A 25,488-nucleotide genomic window follows, 5' to 3' on the forward strand; every position below is an offset into this window, starting at 1 on the left:
ATGTAGCTACATACAGGCTGTAAACAGATAGTTCCCGAAGTCTAAGCGCTAATAATCTGATAGATTAATGCAAACGAAAATTCAAGTGCCTTTTATTATTTTACTAAGCTGAGCGTAAGTACTTCTCATTTCAATGAGTTTAGATTTCGTGAATCCGCTATTCAAAACGAAACGATATTATGACGATATTATAATTCATGAATCAGCAGATATCTAACTGAGTTTAACGCAAGGAATCTCAATAAATACAATGCTTGGTCGTGACATTTGTTTTCTTTTGTTTAATCATCTCCGTAATTATAAACATTATTAATAGGCTACGTTTTTAAAAATAAATCCGAAGCAATGAACATAATAGTGAAGAATGAAATCTTAAGGTAGCCACGCCGCGCGCAAGCAAAGTGGCTAACCTTTATCTTAAGTAGTGCTGAATGACCACGCGGCGCCACGCCATCCTGGGTATTGTGAAGGGTAAGATAGCCGCTAACCCAATGAAGATGAGACTTCAATTTATTGTCTCAAGGTCGTATTCACGTTGTGCTATCTATGACCGGCTGTCTGTTGTAGCTACTTATGTATATTAAACTTTAAACGTTGTATGTATGTTAATAAACGCTTCACAGCTTGTCCCTTATTTATTTTCTTTGCTATTTTTTTATCTTTTATAAAATCCATAAAAATAATATTGCTCCGTGCATCCGTGCAGTACAGACGTGTTAGCGATCTTTCCAAAAACATTCATTTCACCGACAAACCATTTTAAACTGAAGCAACATATGCTCTTGATTACAATTTGCCGTGAAGTGCAGTGCGAGAAAAATAAAATTTATTTAACTTATTTTAAAACCACTACTATTACAATTTCGACCATAACAGTTTGAGCAGTGACTACAAATTCGCCTGACCTCTTCGTGCACCTTACAACAAAGTCACTAATTGAGCCACGGATCTACAATGAGCGTACTACGCTCACCGAATGGAGGCGGCGTGTCTCAAACGTATGGAGGATCTCAACCAAACCCATCGGTAACTCCTGATTTTGATACTCCAAAAATTACATTTAGAAATAAACGAAGGTCATCTAATAGCAACGATTGTGTCATCGAAAAAATCTTAGATGTGAAGAAACAGATGGCAGAAATGATGTCTCTTATGGCGTCAAGTAGTGTTGCCCAAACTGAGAATATAAACAGATTGTACCAAGATGTCAGTGCTATGAAAGGGCAAGTTGATAAAATATGTAACAATATTGAATCCATCATCATCGAACAGGAAAAATTGAAGGTGGATGTGTCAAACGTGATGACGTCTACCAGTATATTGGGAAATAAAATTGAACTTCTTGAAAAAGAAGTGGAAGGACTTAAGTTTAAATCGTTGCATACACAAGAATCTGCGTCCATGAATCGCGTGAATTATAACAAGATGATTGCCGAATGTCAAGAACGTAGTCAGCGAGCAAAAAATATAATCGTATGCGGTGTCATAGAAGCCACCTCATTCCGATAGAGGCACCCGTCACGTGCGGACGTGCTCATCGTCCACTCGATCGCCCGGTCTTTGTTCGCCCGGCTTTTGTTAGCCCGGCCATTGTTCGCGCGGCCTGTGTTTGTGGTACATCTGCCGACTAAGTGCTCTTTCTGGAAGTTTTTATTTGTTTTGTTTCCTTTTGTTGTTTCTGTGTTCGTGGTACATCTGCCGACAAAGTGGTTTCCTGCAAGTATTTATTTGTTTTGTTTCTTTTCGTAATTTCTGTTTTGTTGTGCTTTTTCTTTGTCCTGTAGTAATCGCGCCGCATTGCCACCTGTGTTCAATAGAACCGCTCAGGTCCGAGAAGTTGGGGCCTCGCCGCAAGGCGAGTGTTTTCAAGACCCGGGGCCGCCCCACCTGGGTACTCAGCGATCATGGACGCTGTATTCGCGGAATTCCTCCGACTTCGCCACCCACAGCTCGCCTCGGAGTTTTTGGCCTTCAAGGCCAATCACACTGCGAGCCCTCTCGAGGACTCCGCCGCGCTCGCTGCTCCTGCGTCGCCTGTACCTGCGTGCAGAGCTTCTGCATTGAGCACCGCAGCCTCTGTCGTGCCTGCCGCTCCCGTGTCGCCTATACTGGCGAGAAAAGCTGCTGCGTCGTCCGCCGTGACCATCGTTTCAGCTGAGCGATCATCCGCGGCCTCCGTCGCGCCCTCTAAAACACCTACACTTGCTCGTAGGTCGCCTGCACCCGCCTCCTCGTGCTCCGACTCTGACTCGGACATGGAGGTCGACCTCGCCCCCGCCTCATCGACGGATGGATTCACCCTGGTACAGAAGGGTAAGAAGCGTGCCGCGGAGTCTCGAGCTCCCGCGGCCGCTAAAATTAGCAAAGCCGTGAACGCGTCGCGCCCCCGCCCTCAGACTCCCGTTGCGCCCCCAGCCCGTGCCACTCCGTCGCCGCGTCCGGTGGCACAAAATAAAACCCAGACCCCTCCCCCGGTTATCCTTCAGGAGAAGGCAGCTTGGGATCGAGTTTGCCTGGCCCTTAAGGCCAAAAATATAAATTTCACGAATGCCCGTAACCTCGCGAACGGCATTCAAATTAAGGTTCAAACACCCGACGACCATAGGGCCCTCTCTTCTTACCTCCGTAAGGAGCGTATAAGTTTCCATACGTATACGCTCCAGGAGGAGCGCGAACTCCGCGTTGTAATACGCGGAATCCCTAAAGAGTTAGATGTAGAGCTCGTAAAAGCCGACCTGTTAGAACAAGGCCTACCAGTGAATTCTGTGCACCGTATGCACACCGGTCGCGGTAGGGAGCCATATAATATGGTTCTAGTCGCTCTCCAGCCTACCCCCGAGGGTAAGAAAATCTTTAACACACAGACCGTCTGTAGGCTCTCTGGTATCGCTGTCGAAGCCCCCCATAAAAAAGGCACTCCTAGCCAGTGCCATAACTGTCAATTGTACGGGCACTCTTCCCGTAACTGTCACGCGCGCCCCCGATGTGTTAAGTGTTTGGGCGATCACGCCACGGCCCTCTGCGCTCGCGACCAAAAAACCGCGACGGAACCGCCTAGCTGCGTCCTGTGTCGAACACAGGGTCACCCCGCGAATTACCGTGGTTGCCCCCGAGCCCCTAAAATAAATCGCCGCGTCGCCCGCCAAAACCGCCTCCGAGCTTCCGGCCCAGACATCAAAGCCTCGGCACCCTCTGCGTCGCAGGCTAAGCCAGCGTTCGTTCCGGCGGCGGTGCCCAGTGTCTCGGCCTGGTCAAAACCGCTGCCGTACACGAACACGGCTACAACTCCCTCCTCCGCGATTCGTCCCGCCCCCGCGACTCGTCCCTCTCCCGCGACTTGCCCTCCGACCGCGTCCGACAATCTCGCTTTAGCGATCGACTTCTTTCAGTCGATCAACTTTGAGCGCGTTAACGCTTTGGGCGACGCCATTCGCGCTGCCTCCACTGCACAACACTTTATCGCCGTTGTGCAGGAATACGCCGACGTATACGCGTCATTAAATACGTACGTCCTCCCCTCACTCCGCCGGTAATCAATGGCGTATATAAGTAGAATAAAGCCCCTATCCGTAACGATAGGATTTTTTAACGCTTACGGTCTCGCAAATCAACGTGATCAGGTTTCTGACTTTTTGCGTGACCACCAAATTGATATCTTTTTAGTGCAGGAGACCCTACTTAAGCCCGCGCGCCGTGACCCTAAAATCGCGAACTATAACATGGTCAGGAACGACAGGCTCTCTGCCCGTGGTGGTGGTACCGTCATTTACTATAGAAGAGCCCTGCATTGCGTCCCGCTCGATCCTCCCGCGCTCGCTAATATCGAAGCATCAGTGTGCCGAATCTCACTGACGGGACACGCGCCGATCGTTATCGCGTCCGTTTATCTTCCACCGGATAAGATCGTTCTAAGCAGTGATATCGAGGCGCTGCTCGGTATGGGGAGCTCTGTCATTCTGGCGGGCGACCTAAATTGTAAACACATCAGGTGGAACTCACACACCACAACCCCGAATGGCAGGCGGCTTGACGCGTTAGTCGATGATCTCGCCTTCGATATCGTCGCTCCGCTAACCCCGACTCACTACCCGCTAAATATCGCGCATCGCCCGGATATACTCGACATAGCGTTATTAAAAAACGTAACTCTGCGCTTACACTCGATCGAAGTAGTTTCAGAGTTAGATTCAGACCACCGTCCCGTCGTTATGAAGCTCGGTCGCGCTCCCGATTCCGTTCCCGTCACGAGGACTGTGGTGGATTGGCACACGCTGGGCATCAACCTGGCTGAATCTGATCCATCATCGCTCCCGTTTAACCCGGACTCTATCCCGTCTCCTCAGGATACCGCTGAAGCCATAGACATCTTAACGTCACACATCACCTCGACATTAGATAGGTCATCGAAACAAGTTGTAGCGGAGGACTTCCTTCACCGCTTCAAATTGTCCGACGATATTAGGGAACTTCTTAGAGCTAAGAACGCCTCGATACGCGCCTACGACAGGTATCCTACCGCGGAAAATCGTATTCGAATGCGTGCCCTACAACGCGACGTAAAGTCTCGCATCGCCGAAGTCCGAGATGCCAGGTGGTCTGATTTCTTAGAAGGACTCGCGCCCTCCCAAAGGGCTTACTACTGCTTAGCTCGTACTCTCAAATCGGATACGGTAGTAACTATGCCCCCCCTCGTAGGCCCCTCAGGCCGACTCGCGGCGTTCGATGATGACGAAAAAGCAGAGCTGCTGGCCGATACATTGCAAACCCAGTGCACGCCCAGCACTCAATCCGTGGACCCTGTTCATGTAGAATTAGTAGACAGTGAGGTAGAACGCAGAGCCTCCTTGCCACCATCGGATGCGTTACCACCCGTCACCCCGATAGAAGTTAAAGACTTGATCAAAGACCTACGTCCTCGCAAGGCTCCCGGTTCCGACGGTATATCTAACCGCGTTATTAAACTTCTACCCGTCCAACTCATCGTGATGTTGGCATCTATTTTCAATGCCGCTATGGCGAACTGTATCTTTCCCGCGGTGTGGAAAGAAGCGGACGTTATCGGCATACATAAACCCGGTAAACCAAAAAATGATCCGACGAGCTACCGCCCGATTAGCCTCCTCATGTCTCTAGGCAAACTGTATGAGCGTCTGCTCTACAAACGCCTCAGAGACTTCGTCTCATCCAAAGGCATTCTTATCGATGAACAATTCGGATTCCGTACAAATCACTCATGCGTTCAACAGGTGCACCGCCTCACGGAGCACATTCTTGTGGGGCTTAATCGACCAAAACCGTTATACACGGGAGCTCTCTTCTTCGACGTCGCAAAAGCGTTCGACAAAGTCTGGCACAATGGTTTGATTTTCAAACTATTCAACATGGGCGTGCCGGATAGTCTCGTGCTCATCATACGGGACTTCTTGTCGAACCGCTCTTTTCGATATCGAGTCGAGGGAACCCGCTCCTCCCCACGACCTCTCACAGCTGGAGTCCCGCAAGGCTCTGTCCTCTCACCCCTCCTATTTAGCTTATTCGTCAACGATATTCCCCGGTCGCCGCCGACCCATTTAGCTTTATTCGCCGACGACACGACTGTTTACTATTCTAGTAGAAATAAGTCCCTAATCGCGAAGAAGCTTCAGAGCGCAGCCCTAGCCCTAGGACAGTGGTTCCGAAAATGGCGCATAGACATCAACCCAGCGAAAAGTACTGCGGTGCTATTTCAGAGGGGAAGCTCCACACGGATTTCCTCCCGGATTAGGAGGAGGAATCTCACACCCCCGATTACTCTCTTTAGACAACCCATACCCTGGGCCAGGAAGGTCAAGTACCTGGGCGTTACCCTGGATGCATCGATGACATTCCGCCCGCATATAAAATCAGTCCGTGACCGTGCCGCGTTTATTCTCGGTAGACTCTACCCCATGATCTGTAAGCGGAGTAAAATGTCCCTTCGGAACAAGGTGACACTTTACAAAACTTGCATAAGGCCCGTCATGACTTACGCGAGTGTGGTGTTCGCTCACGCGGCCCGCACACACATAGACACCCTCCAATCCCTACAATCCCGCTTTTGCAGGTTAGCTGTCGGGGCTCCGTGGTTCGTGAGGAACGTTGACCTACACGACGACCTGGGCCTCGAATCAATTCGGAAATACATGAAGTCAGCGTCGGAACGATACTTCGATAAGGCTATGCGTCATGATAATCGCCTTATCGTTGCCGCCGCTGACTACTCCCCGAATCCTGATCATGCAGGAGCCAGTCACCGTCGACGCCCTAGACACGTCCTTACGGATCCATCAGATCCAATAACCTTTGCATTAGATGCCTTCAGCTCTAATACTAGGGGCAGGCTTAGGGACCCCGGTAACCGTACTCGTCGAACTCGACAAAGAGGTCGACGTGCAACCTAACCCATGCATCAGCCCGCTGAGTTTCTCGCCGGATCTTCTCAGCGGGTCGCGATTCCGATCCGGTAGTAGATTCATTCGCGAAACAATTGCTCTTGAGTTGTTAGGTCTCCTTCGGAGGCGCTCGGGCAGTTGTTAGCAAATCCCACCCCTCTTGGCTGAGCCTTTGCTCGCCCACCTGTCCTGGTGAAACTGGAAAGGCCTTCGGGCCACCAGTAAACTTTCAATCATAAAAAAAAAAAAAAAAAAAAAGAAGCCACCTCTGAAAATGCTATAGAAAGATTGGAATATGACAGAAAAGAAATAATAAAACTTACTAAAATGGCCTCAAGTAACTGTCCTGGACCTGAAAACATACACCGTCTAGGAAAATATCAACATGACAAAATCCGCCCCATTAAAGCTATTTTTAAATCAGAGGACACTGTTAAAGTTATACTTAGAAACCGAAATAACATGGCAGCTGCTAACGTCAAGATATACAGTGATCAAACTCCACATCAGAGAGAAACCTTAAAAATCCTGAAACAAGAACTTGAAAATCGAATTTCCAATGGCGAAACTAATATTTCTATTAAATATGTAAAAGGAGAACCAGCAATAGTAGAATCCTTACCAAAAAACTCTGCGCCGGCAACAAACAATCTAGTACCAGAATAGGAATCTTACAAATTGAGAACATTTCATACTAGATTACAAACGACTACTCACAAATTGAAACGTTCTACCCATCTCTCAACTTTCTCTACGCCAATGTACGCAGCATTGTTAAGCCGGGAAAGTTTGATGAGCTCAAGTGCGTCCTGAAGTCTATCGATAAGTAGTTAAAAAATGAAACGAAAAAACAACGAAACTAACAACCTGCAAACATTTTACCAATGCCACATCCATGCGAACTAGCTCCTTGTGGCGCCAATATCTACCCGCCACCGAGCGGCCGGCGGCTGGTCGAGGCGATCTGCTGTGGTAATCTACCCTGTTTATACATTTTAAGAAAATAATAATCTTTATAGTTTTTGTTAAATATATTGTCATAGCACCGCATGTTGTTACTGTAAAATATTTTCATGTACTGCACGAACTGAATTAATTATAACTATTTTAATGTTCTCATTTAAGTGAATTTATGTAATTCTTTTGAGAATAAAGAATATCTTTAACCCGAAATAAAGCTACGTGTGAATGTGAGCGACTAGCACCGACTTATTAAACATATGACACATCCCCAATACACTCGACTGCACCCTCGTCACCTGACTCTTACATTCTGTCCTTTTTGTGACACGTCGTTTCTATAATAGCAAAATTGTTTTTACTAATGGTCCCACAGAAATTGACTATAATTATTAATTTAAATTATAAATTTGAACATTATTATGGTTCTGTTGTCAAAAACTTTACTTCTTTAATCACATATTTCGCCAAGGCTACACTTTAGGCAAATAATATTAAAGACCAACAGTATTAATCTATTCTCGATTAGACCACAGACTTTAACAATAAACAAAAGAGTACTTGACTATAGAGTATATGTGCGCGTGTGTATGTGACAAATACATGGTAGTGTATGTAATGTTTTCTTTATTGATTTAATGTTTTTTTTTATACATAATTAATAAAAATATTAGCATTCTGCACTCCTTCTCTATAAGTGTGGAAAATTTCACACTCCTCCCTCCGCGCAATTTTCGTAAAAAGGGGTACAAAGTTTTTGCTTCACATATTAATATATAGATAACTTAAATTAATACAGTACACGTGCGGAAGTTCTGGAAGGCTACTAGTAATATTTTAAATGTGAAAATTTGTGTTTTCCCTCAATTACACGGAAATGTCTGAACGGATATGAATGTATTCCGCACAGAGATAATTTATAAGCTGGATTAACACTAGGATACTTTTTATCGTGGTAAAAAACAAAACGACCCGGGTTACTACGGATAAGTCTGCAATAGTCATCGTGGTCTAAAGGATATTACGCCAGAGGTACTCGTATAAAGAAATGCGACTATACCCGTGTTTAAGATCTCTCAAGCTGGTATCATTTTTATCCAAAGAAAACACGTCCTACTTAACTTTTGTTCAAGAATAACTTCCACCATGAAAGTATAAAACAAACCGCAAAAATAATGCAAAAGTAATGAAAATAACCTTACAAACTGAGGCATATACCTCAAATCTAATATAAAGTGATTTCTATATACCTTGTAATACCTTAGTAGCCACTTAACATCAGATAATATTAATCTGTAAGCTCGTACACCATTCTGTACAGTAAAAAAACATACGACAATATGATCGCTGGTTTATTATTTTACGTATCAACGAATTTACAAGTGAACTCGCATTTTCTGGCCAGAGAGTAACACAAGAACCTCTTTATTGCGAGAAAATGTTTCATCTGTCTGAATCATACAAATTTAACACCTGTGAAACCCGTAGTACTAAACAAAAACTTAAACAATAATATACAAATTAATTAGAAAAATTATTCCGTACGCAGAGACCACAAATTAAATTTACGGCCTAATTAACCTTTTTGAAAGCGTCGCTTAAACGATAATCCTCCCCCGAGAGGCTTTCGTTTCACTCGACCATTTCAATTGCAATTAAATTTTGGGGCAAATTGAATCGATTCGGTTCGACAGCGTTCGAAACCGAGTGCTCAACAAATAGTCTGTCCCAATTTATTTCCATCGCACATAATGAGATACGTTTCGCAGCGAATACGTTTTCGTTTGGTGCGCAATGAAATTTTCACGCGCTTTTGTAATAAATCGTACGAAGTATTTGTTCGATAAAATGAGTTTCGGTAAATATTTTGGCGCGACGTATCTATAGACGCACGCTTATGTACTATTTGGTCTGTATTATTTGTTTATAAATTCTAAATTTAAACATTCAAAATTAAGTTACAATGAAAGTACATTTTTCAATAAACGCAGTTACACTAGCAGCTAGCTGAACGCATATATTCCTCAGACTCCTATATTCCATTGACTTATTTTGACATATTTCAATATTTTTGACTATAAAATAAAGTATAATCGAACTAACAGTATATAGAGTAGATGTGGCTGTCGTAGTCTTTTTATATGGAATTAATAAAAAATACTTTATTAAAACATGCTCACGCTTCATTAAAGGTGATCCTAGAAATTTCTTTACCATTAACAGTGTGAAACTTAAATGTAAACTGAAATCATCTTTTTTTTTATTGCCCGTGTCGGCAGACGAGCATACGGCCCACCTGATGGTGAGTAGTTACCGTCGACCATGGACTTCAGCAATCCCAGGGGCAGAGCCAAGCCGCTGCCTAGCCTATGCCTATCGTGTTTATGGACCCCTCTATATATTATAAAACCGATTAAAGTCACAAAGTGTACTGCTGTATATGAATTATGTTCTTGTAATTGTAATAGTATTACTGGTGGTAGGACCTCTTGTGAGTCCGCACGGGTAGGTACCACCACTCTGCCTATTTCTGCCGTGAAGCAGTAATGCGTTTCGGTTTGAAGGGTAGGGCAGTCGTTGTAACTATACTGCGACCTTAGAACTCATATCTCAAGGTGTGTGTGGCGGTATTTACATTGTAGATGTCTATGGGCTCCGGTAACCACTTAACGCCAAGTGAGCTGTGAGCTAATCCACCTATCGACGCAACAAAAAAAATTAAAAAAAACTTGTGATTTATATATCTGTGTTACCTGTGTTGTAACTGTATTGTTATCGAGAACATCAAGAAAATAAATATAAAAACAAGTGAATTTTATTTAAAACAGATAGAAAATTGACGAAAGTTTTAATACAATTACAACAATTTCAGGATCAATATTTGTTTATTTATTAACATGCTTCTGTGTATTCGATGTTTTTTGTATGCGACATAAAGCTGCAAATCATAGGTGGGACTCACCCATACCACGGAGCTTCCCCACCCCCGACTCACTCGCCGCCATTCGTCGACATCTGTGAAAAATAACAATATATCGACCTCTTTTAAGACATAACGCTGTATTGTGAAAAATAGAAAACGTAATTTGTTACGACACCTGATAGACAGAGAGAGAGGGAGAGAGAGAGAGAGAGATATTATTAAAAATAACTACGGCGTTTTTTGTGCAATTTATTTATTTATTTATTACATTTCATGTAGAATTTACATTGGCGGATTTAATGCCTAAGGCATTCTCTACCAGTGAACCAAAGTTAGTGCAGAGTAAATAGTGGTAGGTGCAATGAAATTTATATTAAGTTAATTTAATTAAGTTAATTATTAAGACTTTATTTGTCTGAAAAACTTCTAGCTTCAATACTTCAATCTGTTTCAAAACAATTTTCATTTATTAAATGTGGCTTTCAATAGTCACTCAGGCACTGAAACATCTTATTTGCGTCCATGGCCTTACTAAGCATAGCCTAATAGGACGCACCATTTACTCACAGTCATTCCGGCTTAATCCTCGATTTACTTTTCAACTTTTTTCTTATTAGTTACGGGGGGGGGGGTGTATTGTAAAGTTGTAAAGCCGTCCAGTCAAGTCCCTGTGCTTATTTCTGCCGTAAAGTATTTATGCGATACGGTTTCAAGGGCTGGAACAGCCGTTACAGACGGAGACAGTTTTGATGTGATGTGTTCAGTGATTGCTTGTGGATTCTGGTCACTGACACTGGCACTGGACACTGACTTAACAACAGATGAACCGTGAACTCAAAAAATAACTAAAAAACCTTTCTACTCTTTCTCTTACTGCCATGTTCTTAAGCCAATCATTCGCGAGGATAACTTCTTTCAGGCAGACGTTAGAGGCGGCAGATCGTAAAAGTGTAAGGTAGATCAAATTACGAGCTGTGTCCGCATAGCTTTCTTATTTCCTTAGAGGCATAATTCAAACCGTACCGAAAGAAGAAAAAAATGCTATAAATGGACAGCCCAGTTCACAATCCATCTAGTATTAGACCTAGACCCAGAGATATAAAAATGGGTGCTATCTGACTCACTCGCATAATTACTTCACGGGGTCAATGCGATTGTGACATTTTCTTGGACTTACAATATATACTGTAAGGAACATAGTTAACGAAGGCGCCTAGTACGCAATGGGTAATAAACGAAGATGGGCTTTAATTTGACACAATAGCTCCCACGGTGTACCTATATATTCACAAAGTTTGGTGAGACTTATTTGTTTAATCTATACTAATATTACAAAGCTGAAGAGTTTGTTTGTTTGAACGCGCTAATCTCAGGAACTACTGGTCCGATTTGAAAAATTCATTCACTGTTAGATAGCCCATTTATCGAGAAAAGTTATAGGCTATATAACATCACGCTAAGATCAATGCAAGCGGAGCACCAATAAATAATGTTTCAAAATCGGGGTTTTAATCCCTTTTGAGAGCTTCCACTGCGTAAATGAAGAGGCGGGTAAAATTTTGCGTTACGCCAAAGTAACTATTCCACGCGGACGGAGTCGCGGGCAAAAGCTAGTAGAATAATAAACTAAATGTTGCATCAACGAACGCAATAGTTAATTGAGCCACTAGTCATTTAAAAACCATGAAGTGTTCGAATATTTGAATATTTTTGTTGGCAACTGAAACTTATTAACAAAACATCTATGATGTAAATACTACCAGTTTGTTGATTCAGTGAACACTCTATTCAATTTTTAGAATAATATTTGTATGATTTCTACAACAAAAGGATACCTGCTTGTTACCTGTGAATAAAGTTCATTCTAATGTAAAAAGACTGTAGTATTCTTAAGTCAAACATTCAGAGGGGCGGCACGTCGCAAAGGTTGCTATTTGCGCCTCATTCGATTATTCAAGAAGCAGAATTCTTTGTATTAAATAAAAGATTCGGTCGAAGGGTTCAGTTCGCGACCCGCCTAATGGTGGTTAAGTAACCGCCGCCCAAGATGTCCAAAGTCTCTGAGGATTTGCTCCAACATTCTCAGCTTCGTAGGATTTATTTCTTTTCATTGAGAGCGAATTCGGTGATGTTCGTAAGTTATATTTGCCATTACAAAATTTTCGGTATATTGATTTAAAAAAAAAAGATGTGTGGTGTCGTGGGACACCGTATAGGAACGAAGTTCCTTATTACAAAAATATTTATTTAAATTTCTATTCGAGGTATAAAGAAAATAAAACTGGAGGTTTCGCAACAACCCACGGTCATTCGGTAACGTGCGAACTTATTGTGGTACACTTTATTCACGGTTTTTTGCATAAGAGTTAGTGTATTGCGCAAACGAACGCTCTGAGATCGCAGTCAATTAATGACAAAAAAATATGTTTTTTTTTACGTTATTACAAAGTTAAGTCGTGCACTGTGTGCATTACTAATAAAAATCTTACGTTACGGACGTTTTTTCCCGGTTACCCTCCCTCCGCATCGTCCCATAAGGAACTTCGTTCCAAAAGATTCATAACGCATTTATTATGTGTGAAAACCTTTATGAATTCTTTTTCAATTAGAATGCATTATACTAAACATAAATACTTTAAGTTGCAATGTAGTTTTTCTTGTATACACTTTACACGACTGTTGCACTAAACAACAAAGTGCACCTAATTGCGGTAATTTTGGGCGGCATGCTATCATTTAAACATTAACAAACTAACAATGCGTAGGGCTCCCACGTACTTCCTGCAATATCTCGAAAGTTTCGAGCCCTGTATACGAACAATACTCATTGTAAGCACGTCAAACAATGAAGGCACGGTGACAGCCTACGGTGGACGACTCGAGGGCCATCATGTATTCCACAAAAATTTCATTGTTATCATGAGCACTTTCCATAACCACGTAACCCTAGTCTGAGAAAAAAAATCGCACACATACACACTCGTATGACCGTATATATTTATTGTTTTGGTTTTGTGTAGCTATTTGGCTCAATCCAAAAGAATATTGAGTAAAAGGTTAATGTTAGGAACAATGAGACAATTTCTAATGACCGACTATGTTTTTTTTGGTGCTTAGACGGTTGAATGAGCATACGGCCCACCTGGTGTTAAGTGATTAGTGCCATAGACATCAACAATGTAAATAAGACCGCCCACTATGAGACATGAGTTAAGCCCATAGACATCAACATCCAAATATAATAGAACCGTCCACCTTGAGATAGCAGTTCTTAGTCTAAGTTCTATACAACGGCTGCCCTTCAACTCGAAGCAAAATGCATTACAGCTTCGCAACGGCAATGACCAGAATGGTGGTATCTACCAGTGCGAGGTTACCAAACTACCAATTATGATTATTATAATTTCCGCGACTAGCATTTCTTCCTTGTGTAAGTCATTCGTGAACATGTGTTAAGTACGTATTTCATTAGAAAAGTGTCCATCTTTCGATATGAATGTACCATCTCAACCTTTCGGCAACTGCGACTTCACACACTACTCAATTATTTGACTAAATTAACAAAGTTTCAGTGCTTCGTTACTGTATCATAAAAAATTACATGACTAATATAATAATAAATAAATAGATAAATATTTACTAACAATCACGCCACGTTAACTGGTCCCGTGATAAGTTCGTAAAGAACTTGTGTTACAGGTACCAGATAACGGAAATAAATGTAAGATTTTTATTATACACATACATAATACATATATTTAATATACATCCATAACCCTGGAAAAGACATTTATATATATCATACAAATATCTTCCCTTGGCGGGATTCGAACCCGCGACCCCCTTATGTAGTGACTATGTCACTTACCACTACACCAGACGGCCGTTATAACGACTAAATATAGTCTTAAGCAGTCTCAAATATTAGGCATTGTTCATAAGGGGGAAACGTGGAATGTATTGACAGTTGTGATTGATGAGGCAGATGGGAGCACCATGGTGTAACGGAATACCTAATGGCCTCGAAACAGTAATTTATCACATCCGGATTATTTGCTATTTCAGTTAAATTTAAGTACACGTTTTGACCGCTGACTCATTCGAATTTAACAGCAAAATTTTTAATTCATTTAAAATATAAGTATGAATAACGCATTATTTAGTACCGATTAAAATTATTTTCTTCCTATTTGGAACCTACTTAATTACTAGTAGCCTCGTAGGGGTATTCTCGTAGTAAGATTTCGTAGTGGAACTTCTATTCTCAATTATATGATATTCATCAACACATTCAGATAGCTCAAGAATATTTTACATATTTTCCATGAAATTTCAAATACCTTCATTTAAGATAAAATTACCTAATCTTATTTGGGACACGAATTATAAGAAGAATTAAATAATTGAAGATTTGAAATCTTCCGATCTCCGATATTTATTTCATTCGACAAATTTTCGAGGATAATTCTCATTATAATATACATATATGTGTACGTATATTGACCAGGAGTGATGACATGCTAACTCCTGCACTAGTGTAGAAATGATGCGATAATATGTCATCTGTTCTAACGGAAGCTTTTCCTTTCTCATAAAGTCTCCTCAGCAGATGGACAAAGTACTTAGGGGTATTCAAGGCCAAGAGAGTTTCCAAAAGATTTGGCCATTTGACAGAATCAAACTCCTTAGAGAAATCTACAAAGCATATGTACGTGCGTAGGCTTGTTGAATTCCCAGGATTTTTCTATGATCTTTCCAACGGTCAATATTTGTTCTTGGGTACATTTTCCTTTCACAAAGCCAGCCTGTTCGGAAATAATTACTTTGGAGAGATACGATTTAAACCGCTCATTAAGGATGTGCAGTAAGATTTATCTTGCGTGTAAAATTAATGCTATGAGGCGGTAATTACTGCAACTTTTTGTCGAGCCTTTTTTATGCATCAGGATGAAAAGCCATATCATTCGTAAGGCTAAGTTCCAGGTTGCCATATTCAACGCCATACTTCCCAGATGTCTCAATGGCTTCAATCGGAATGGTTTCCTTTCGTGTGATTTTGCCTTTCTTAATGTGTTTTATTGCAGCTTGAACTTCATCCTTAAGAATATTCGGTTCTATCTTTTCGTCTTGAGGTGCTGTTGAATCGAAATAGTGCGAGTTAGGGTCTTGAAACAGAGATTGACAGTACTGTTTCCACGTTTCGGAAACATCTTCAAGGTCACTGTTTCGCCCTGCGAATTCTCAATAGCCCATTTTTTTACAATAGAATTTTAGTAAAGGATTTCATATTCTGATGAAGTCTCGGATTTCATGCTTATTGGCGTGTATTTCTAGATCAGTACAGAGGTTTTGAAGATCTTGATTTCGGTGTCGTCTGCGTGCTTTCGGTATCCGAGCCGATTTTGCATTTAAAGTATTCAGCTTCTGAACTAGAATATTATTTATTCCGGAAAACGGATATAGTTATTTATTTCGTCCTCACATTGGTAAGTGGCAAGTTGTGTTACGAGGAATACACACAGTGCTCTAGATAAATACTTTTAGTTTCATATAACATCACGACAGCGTTATGATAGATGGACGCGCGAGTGTAATGCTAAAGCTATTCCAATTTATCACGGACTGACGTAACGCATCCATATTTATGAGAAAAACAGGTACGAAGAGAATTATGCATAGGTTTTTAGAACAGAGGCAGCCATGTGTTTATTAACTGATAAATATACGAAAAGTTATAAAATTTATAGCGAAATTGAACTAACAGATTTTTACGAAGCATACCTTATTTTTGTATGCAAAAAAATCCAAATAACTGAAATATACGTTAGTTTGAAATCATTTACATAGTAAGAGCATAAATGTAACTCAAAGGAAAAAAATACAGATGGAATTCATAATTATTAAATTTTACAAATCATTTATTAGATTGCTATTAAATATAAAATGAGAAGAAAAGTGGTGTTGGAAGTTTGGTGGTAGGACCTCTTGTAAGTCCGCACGGGTAGGTACCATCGCCCCGCCTATTTCTGCCGTGAAGCAGTAATGCGTTTCGATTAAAATATCAAGTCGAAATATACAATTTATAAAAAACGATTCTTAAGGGGTTTTCATTTCTCACTATCAATAATCGTTTATTAACACAACTATCGAAACAAATGTTAGTCGAATCAACATGCTGTGGCATCGGTAGCTCGTGAGCTACATTTAAATATTTAATAAAGTTTATTATTACATACAGAAACAAAAGCCTTCTTTCCTAGCCCGCCTGTTGTAATTTAATCTCCTTTTTCTTATGGGTCATTGATTATTTGCCAAAAAATCGTAAAACTCTATCGTGATAATAAACTTCAAAAACTTAATCAGCTTAGAGAGTTCGAAAGATAATCGGATAGATTAAAAATAAAGGCTCGATTCCAATCTGCTTCTTAAACGTCTCTAATAATCTCTCGTAGTGATACGTTCCACGATAATCCTATTCAATAGAACGACCGTAGAGTTTGTACACCGGTAAGCTAGTGCACATGTGTTTGCACAGCACGTGTACCGTGTCGTCATCGGTAACAAGATAAGCCAGTGTTACACCAGCATCGGACACGCCTGTCTCTCCTCATCTGTGAACGTGTGCTCTATGCATTACAGCTTTTTTTTTTTCACTTTTAATTCCATTTTGTTTGTACAGTTCCTCAAACAATTGTTCAAATACATTCGAAAAAAAGAATAACAAGTATTCAGTGTTCGTTAGATACAACGTCAACACACGACAAATCGTGCCCATTGTAAATGTTTCATCAACAACAAATAACTCTATTGGAAATTTCCTGATAAATTTAACACGATGTGGATATTTAATTTGATTGTTATCCGTATTCCACCTTTTTTTTATTGTTTAGTTGGGCGAACGAGCTCAGAGCCCACCTGGTGTTAAGTGGTTACTGGAGCCCATAGACATCTATAACATAAATGCGCCACCCACCTTGAGATACAAGTTCTAAGGTCTCAGCATAGTTACAATGGCCTACCCTTCAAGCCGAAACGCATTACTGCTTCACGGCGGAAATAGGTGGTGGTACCTACTCGTGCGGACTCATAAGAGGTCCTACCACCAGTAAAAACTAACTTAACTAGCACTATGAAAAGACCGATTCTCATTTCAAATTTACCCGCGAATCGTTATAAACCTAGAGAAAAGCGAAACCTATAAAGCGTTAAAGAAACAATGAAAAATACGAACCGTTTTACGTCGGGCGGCGGGGGGGAGATAGCCGGGGGGGCCGGTGCAGCCAGCTCCGGACCAGAGCACGAACAATACAGAGCCGGCGAGAGCGCCCCTGAAAGAAAAAAAATAACACATGAACAGCCGTTCCAATTATTGACGTGGCTATGATTCGGTATAACAAATTGAAAAAGTATATTTGTTTAAACCACGCATTATCATACTATTTGTTTTCGCCCTAGACACATTCTTACGGATCCATCAGATCCAAAAACTCTTGCATTAGATGCCTTCAGCTCTAGGAGCAGACTTAGGGACTCTGGTAACCTCAACAAAGAGCTCGACGTGCAACCTAACCCATTTATCAACACGGTGAGTTTCTCGCCGGATCTTCTCAGCAGATCACGACTCCGCTTCAGTCATTCGCGAAGCAGTTGCCCTAAGCTGTTAGATCTCCTTTGGAGGCGCTTGGGCAGTTGTTAGCAAAGCACATCTTCTCCTGGCGGAATCTTTGTTCGCCCACCTGTATGAAACTGGAAAGGCCTCTGGGCCATCAGTTAATCCATAATTAAAAAAAGTATTCGTTTTCCTTTACACACATTATTAAAATGGATTTGTGTTTTCTAATATCCAAACTTATAGTTTTATACATAAATTAGATCATTTATTATAATTTTATAACGAAATGCGTCGAGAAACGGAATCTAAATATAGAATTCAATAGGAAAAAAAAACATTTTTAAATCTGGAGATTTTCCCAAAAATGAACGGTGTAATGCGCATTTATTTCAAGCCTTTTTGTTTCCATATTAATAGGTAATTTTTCGAAAGAAAATTGTAAGCTTTTGTACAAAGTTATATCACCATACTCCATATATTCTCTGTACACAATGAGAATTAACGAACTTCGAATGTAATTAATAATAAAATATTACGTACCTACATAATAAATACGTGAATTAAATTCGAGCCATTAATTCTGTGACGACGGAATGGTTTGGTAATAGATAATATTACCCGAGAAAGCATTCTCAGAAATCGATTTCCTACGGAAATGCAAAGGCTCCAGAGGATATTGCTTTTCCTATACTACTTCATTATTCTATTTGTCTTTCTCGTACCTTAAAAAGTTACCGTCAAATATCTATCTAATTTACCATTAGCACCATAAAGCGAGTGTTTTACATATCCATGTAATAATATCTATATATTAATACGTGAAGCAAAAACTTTGTATCCCTTTTTACGAAAATTGCGCCGACGGAGGAGCATGAAATTTCCCACACTTATAGAAAATATAGAGAAGAAGTGCACAATGCTAATATTTTTTTTAAATAATGCATAAAAGATACATTAAGTAATTAAAAAACATTACACACACTACCATGTATTTGACACACACATATACTTTGTTTATTGTCAAACTGTTGTTATTGCTTAAAGTCTGTAGTCAAATTGAGAATAGGTTAGTATTGTTTATCTTTAATATTACGAGTATTTGTCTTTAGTGTAGTCTTGGCGAAATCGGTAACAATAGGACTTCGATCAACAACTATTGATGATCGAAACAATAGGACCATAATAATGAAACTCATAATTTCAATCAACTAGTTTTATAATAATCTGATCACATTCTAGAATCAAATGATCGATTGAACGAAAAAGGAAGAGTTACACAATCAACAACAAAAGAAGCGGTGAGTGCTCCGACAAATTATTTGAGATGATTCTGTCATGTGTTTTTTTGTGATCGCACCACACATCCTCGGAGCGGATCTTATTCTTACGACCTGGAAACACTGAATTCATCCAGAGTACGCTTCGAAAGATCACCTTTGATGTTGTTATTGCCTTGAGTGGCAGACTAGCGTACATCCCACCTGATGTCTCAGCACTCAGGAAGCACAGGAAGTTCAATCCACAGCCGAATGCTTGATGTAAAAAATACGCCCTTGAACTTCTCCTAGCGCCGTGACTTTAAACTAAGATTGATTGCTGACATCTATGAGCCAACGGTCACCCTCAGAATCAGCCTTTTTTCTCAAATATGCGAGAAAGCAAAAAAAAAACTTTGTTCAAAATGACAAATTACATACCAAAAAGAAAAATCAACATCGTATTTCTTTAATGTTAACTTAACAGTAATATTCATGTACTTACTTCGCGAACGGAGGTTAATGACTCATTAAATTCACGTTTTTATCGTTATTTACGAAGCGGTATGATTATTTGCAAACTCAACAGTCTGAAAACGAGCCCAAAGCATTTATATTGAAATATAAAACGTAACAAGAACGTACGTAATGTATTACGCATGACTGAGGACAAGAGGCAAAAAAAAACGTAGCAGAAATACATTGGAAATCATGGGGGCTGGGGGGTGGTTTTCACGGAGGCGGATGTACGGTCTGCCGAGACTACGGACGCTAAGCACATTTCATATGTGATCCACGAGAGAGAAGGATATTGTGCTAATGTTATTACAAAGATACGGTTTAGATAAATATATCTGCCTAGATGTACGTACGTGCCTTCAAATGTTTTTGCTAAGAGAAATCTAAACATTTAAAATACGACTTTATTACGCAGTTTTAAATACTTTTTTCGTTCTATGTTCAGTTTTAAGGAGAACTAAGTTCATGAATATTATTGATTGTTTAATTTCTTAATTTGATTTATTTATAAATAAAATCAATTTATCTTAAAATATTGAACATTTACTGAACAACTACAGTTTATTTTCGAAGAAACTTTATTACACTAATTTATATATGTATATAATCAATAATAAACTTAAGACGATTATAGTCTTCCAAAAAACCGCCTTTATCTGCCCAAGACTTAAATTTCCAGCGCTTGCTAAACATTAGTCGAATTTAAACAAACACACACATAACGGTAGCTGATAGAACAAAATAAGAAATTACTTCAATTTCTCTGTATATCAAACAACTTTTATATATGAGAATTCACCAAATATTTTCATGAGCTCAGCACAGAGGTTTCTCCCATTATTCACAATTTTACGCTATATTCAATGACGCAGCAACCAAACCACGGTTCCACGGAATATATTTTATATCGTGTTTTTAATGTGAACATTATGGCGTATGTGCTTCGATTGCTATATAATTTTCCAATTTTTCCTTTCGTTTTAAAAACAGTAAGTATCCTAGAAACTGTTTTATAGAATAGAATAGTTAATAAGGGTACACACGATTTTTAATTTTAATGAGTTCCTGATTTATGAATGTTCTTGCAAAGTTTAGACTGAGAATGCGGGTAGAATGTTAGGAGCAGATAAATGTATGTACCCTCTTTGTATTCATTTTGGACATTACCACTGGACGCGATTACTCATCCCGATATGCATGGTATCCATCTTTTATTGCATTCCAAATGTTATCACAATATTAGAACTTTTTGGGTGTTTTTGTTGGGACTTGTTGAGTCTTCGACCTCATGTCTGAAGGTGAGTGTTAAAGCTGGACCGCATTCATTAGCCGTCTCACTAACTGTTCAGTTTCAAGATTAATAACTTCTATATTTTACAATTCTACTTGAATATTCATTTCGTACACCTTGCCTGTTGAACCGAGAATGCTTTGACGAAAATAATGATACATATAATCAAGATTATTTTAAATCATTATTTGTCTTTAGGAAATTCGTATAATTAATTCGTAATATATTAGTTTTTAAAGCTATTTCGTTTCTCAATCTAAATAAAACCTTTGATTTTTAATCTCATTTTCAAATCGCGAATCAAAAGTGCCAAATCGCTTTATTTGTTTTATTGCTTTAGTAAAAAAATGTATACATTTTGCCCACCTGGTTATGAAAAGTCAAATGCACATGGACCTCGGCAATGGCAGAGGCATAGCCAAGCTGTTGTCCACTGCACATTGTTGAATTATAACATTTAAAGCTGAAACATTGAATTTAATAAACTATAAACCAGTACAGAAACCTTCGTCTTATTTTTAATTAAAGTCGGCTAATCCAACGACTTTAGACTATCAAGTATAATATGAATGACGTAACTTTTGCACATACGAAAGCTGAAAGCCCTACTTAACGGTTCTCTGTGACAGGAACAGAATTCTTGAAACAATACAATGCTGAGAGCTGTATGTATGTAGATGGAGTCAAGTGACGCGTTTTAGTCACTCAAATATGGAGTGCTACGTATGGACTCATGTGGAAAACTCAATGTATTTCCGTCACCATATCAAGAGGTGAAATGCTATTTGGTTTAAGCGACATCTTTGCAACTTCACAGGACATTTAAAGCTTAAAATTTGGACAAATAAACTTGTAAAAAAACTTCTTCAGCTATTTGAATGGGATAACCTTAGGTAAATTTCACTTTAAGACATGGAATTGTTGATACTATAATGATAACCAAATAAAACGAATGTTTAATTTAAAAGATAAATTTCGCGTATTTTTTTTTTTTAATTATTGCTCTTGTTGGCAGACGAGCATACGGCCCACCTGATGGTGAGTGGTTACCGTCGCCCATGGACTTCAGCAATGCCAGGGGCAGAGCCAAGCCGCTGCCGCCAAGCCGCTAAAAAACCCTCGATGTAATATGACTGACACATACATTTTTCTGCTAAATAATATTATTAAAATGACGAAATTAAAACTACTTTTACGGCTTAAACTCGGTTTTTTTTTTAAATCTTATTAGCTGATTCGGCAGACTTCGTAGTGCCTCAATCGATATAAAAATACCTAAACTTTTGTATAAAATAAACTTAAAACAAACAAAAGGAATCCGTCCGACGGGGGACGCATCAAAGGAAAAACAAAATTGTTATTTTTATTTAATTCCGAGCATTTTCATATTTATCTACCTTTTAAACCTTCCCTGAACTAACACAAATAGTTTAAGACCAAAATTAGAAAAATCGGTCCAGCCGTTCTCGAGTTTTAGCGAGACTAACGAACAGCAATTCATTTTTATATATATTGTGTAGTTTCCGACTTCTTTTATGGCTTTTGTCAATACACCTAGTGAGTGGTTACAGTCACCGTTATTGTCATCGTTTCGAGGACTTCACAGTTTTTGTAATCACTTCAAATATTCATTAAAAAAGTCCTCACAATTTAATTACAATGTAACAGACTACAATAGTAATAGTGTAACAAACAAAGATGCTCCTCATCTTCACAATAAAGGCGACGAGGGCGCGATTTTCGTTCCAATCATATTTCTATAGAGGCCCCTAATGACACATGAAATCCGTAAATTGGCGAGGTGAAATAGAGTTACCAAACAAAGGCCTAATCCGACGCACGCTGCCGCCGTGTAGGTATGGGCGGAATAACCTCAATTTCACCAACAAGATCCTCGGTAATGTGTTGCGAATGGTACGGGTTGATAAGGAAAAACGGGTAAATAAGGAATCGTGCGAGGCGGCCGTACCGGAAAGGGTCAGGCGGGGAGCGGGCGCGGCGTTCTTCCGGCGCGGAGACGGCGTCGCGCCGGACGCCGGACACCCGCTATATTTCATCGTCGACGGCAAAACTCGTCCGCACTTTTATAAAACATTGAATGTACATTTGCAAGAGGGAGAGAGAGAGAGAGAGAATACACTTTATTGCACACCAAAACACAATTTACATTCAATAAATAATAGTTTAAAAAAACTAACAAAATATAAATTTTATAGAGAATCCAACTAAAAAGCGTGGGGTGCATGGTATAAGTAGTTATAAATATTTTATGAACATATATGAGTAGAAGGGTTATTTTGATAATATCCTGAAAAGCACCTCACGTTTTTTTTACAATAAAATCATTTTTTTCTTCCACTTTATTTAATTCAAATTTATTAAATTTTATTTTCTATTTTTTAGTTACATTTTCTATAAAAGCGTATTTTGTTAGTTTTTTTAAACTATTATTTATTTTTAATTTTTTAGTTGAATTTCAATTCTAATTTTTTTTTTCAATATTTTTTAAGTATTGAATTGTCATCGGTCCTTAATAAATATACCAAATTTAGAGTTAATCTGACGTTTTGAAGGGGGTCAAAATCATATTCAAAGATTCCGTTACAAACATACATACATACGTCTGAAGCTAATAAAAAAGCGTATTAAAAACAGTAAAAAAGCAGATAGATTTGTACAATAGGCGGTCTTATCGCTAAAAGCGATCTCTTCCAGACAATCGTTTAATTTAGAGAAACTCTAAAAAGTATAAAAATATAGTAGGTGTGTTGCGGTGTACCATTGTCAATACATTATAATAGAAAATATATACATACAATAAATAGATATATACTGTTTCCATATAATATGAAATAACTATTTGATTTATATACCAATATACATACTTACATACATATAATAAATCAACTCGTAAGCTAATTCGTTCATTGTAAAATTATCGTAATATTTCCGAACATTGTGGCTAATTGGATTCGCGCTACGATTGAGAAAATGACATTAACTATAAAATGTCAGTATTAAGTCGAACGAGGCTAGTTCTGTTTCTAATTTAGATACGAAATCACATTAGATGTGCTTTAAATATTTTATCGTATTCACGTCTGAAAGCCGTTGTCCTATTTATTAATTGAATTAAATTTCCCATACGGGCCCCTTAAGGATTACAATATTTTTTATACAAATACGGCATCCCCTGAGATAGTGCGTTCAAAACAGCTTTGATTTCCTCCTGGCGCAGTCAAAGAAGCTTACTCGTAGGAACAAAAAAAAAGGAAAAGGCGACTAAAGAAAGAAAGAAATAAAAAATGCACAGAAACACGGAGGTCGGAGTTTTTCCTGTCACCGGGCACAAACAATGCCTCCATTGTAGGGCAGCGGCCTCCCCCAGCCCAGCCGGAGTACAGCCGAGGAAACGAGCATCTTTTGTTTCCAACCCGCGCCCCGTACGGAAACGAGAGCTTTGAACCCGCGGTCATCTGTTTACATCACGCCAACTAGAAAAAAAGACATCCGACTATTCCGTTCAGTAGACGGCGCGCGCTTATAATTATACAGCATGAATTCTGAGCGTGACTTGTGAATGGGATTGATGTGAATACACAAACTAACCACAAACTTCTGTATTCAAATTTTTTAGACTGCAAATTACGACCCTTTATTAGAGAGTACTTTGTTAGAAAGTCGTCGTGGCCTAAGCGATTAGACGTTCGATTCATTCGTGTTGAACGATGCACCGGTGTTAGAATCTCAGGCGGGTGGGTACCAATTTTTCTAATGAAATACGTACTCAACAAAAGTTCACGATTGAATTCTACGGTGAAGGAATAACATCGTGTAATTATAATTTGCGTAATTACTGGTGGTAGGACCTCTTGTGAGTCCGCGCGAATAGGTACCATCACCCTGCCTATTTCTACCGTGAAGCAGTAATGCGTTTCGGTTTGAAGGGTGGGGCAGCCGTTGTAACTATACTGAGACCTTAGAACTTATATCTCAAGGTGGGTGACGCATTTACGTTGTAGATGTCTATGGGCACCAGTAACCACTTAATATCCACTTAACACCAGGTGGGCTGTGAGCTCGTCCACCCATCTAAGCAATAAAAAAGTTAATAAATAAATAAAGTTTTTTTTACTAAATGAATTCAGCCCTAAACAAAACGATTAAAGTTATTGGCATTGAACAAATGAAAAAAGAATATATATTAACCATAAATTTTTCGTTTCACTTACCAATCAAACAAATACAATAGAACGTGATACAGTAATATAAAAAATTCAAAAGATACCTCCTCTGAGCTTTACGCAGCCCTTTTAAATGAGTCTGGTATCTCAGGAGTTTTGGCTCTTATTTATATTTCTTCGTGACTTGCAGAATAATAAATTGTATTATTCTACAGACCTTTTGCTTTTATATGACAAAGTAAACGTTTGATCTTGAAATATGTACACTTAGAAGAACACATGTACTATTTTTTTAAGATCTACTGTACTTTAAAAAGTATGGACACAGTACAT

The 25,488-nt window shown here is 39.4% G+C and overlaps 1 protein-coding gene and 1 long non-coding RNA gene across 2 annotated transcripts in view; both read right to left on the reverse strand.

Annotated features, from left to right (window-relative positions):
- Positions 1-25,488, reverse strand: part of LOC101744074 (cell adhesion molecule DSCAML1) — a 98,113-nt gene that overhangs the window by 52,090 nt on the left and 20,535 nt on the right. The window contains exons 3-4 of the mRNA XM_038020367.2: positions 17,525-17,621; positions 10,333-10,385 (exon numbers count right to left, since the gene is read on the reverse strand). Coding sequence (XP_037876295.2) covers positions 10,333-10,385; positions 17,525-17,621 — 150 coding nt within the window. The remainder of the gene's footprint in view (positions 1-10,332; positions 10,386-17,524; positions 17,622-25,488) is intronic.
- Positions 686-7,587, reverse strand: LOC134201399 (uncharacterized). The gene is made up of 2 exons (XR_009976675.1): positions 6,677-7,587; positions 686-1,496 (listed from the first exon to the last, which is right to left on the reverse strand). It is a non-coding gene; the product is annotated as an uncharacterized LOC134201399 (long non-coding RNA).

This window comes from Bombyx mori, chromosome 25 (genome assembly GCF_030269925.1).
Source record: "Bombyx mori chromosome 25, ASM3026992v2".
Classification (NCBI taxonomy): domain Eukaryota; kingdom Metazoa; phylum Arthropoda; class Insecta; order Lepidoptera; family Bombycidae; genus Bombyx; species Bombyx mori.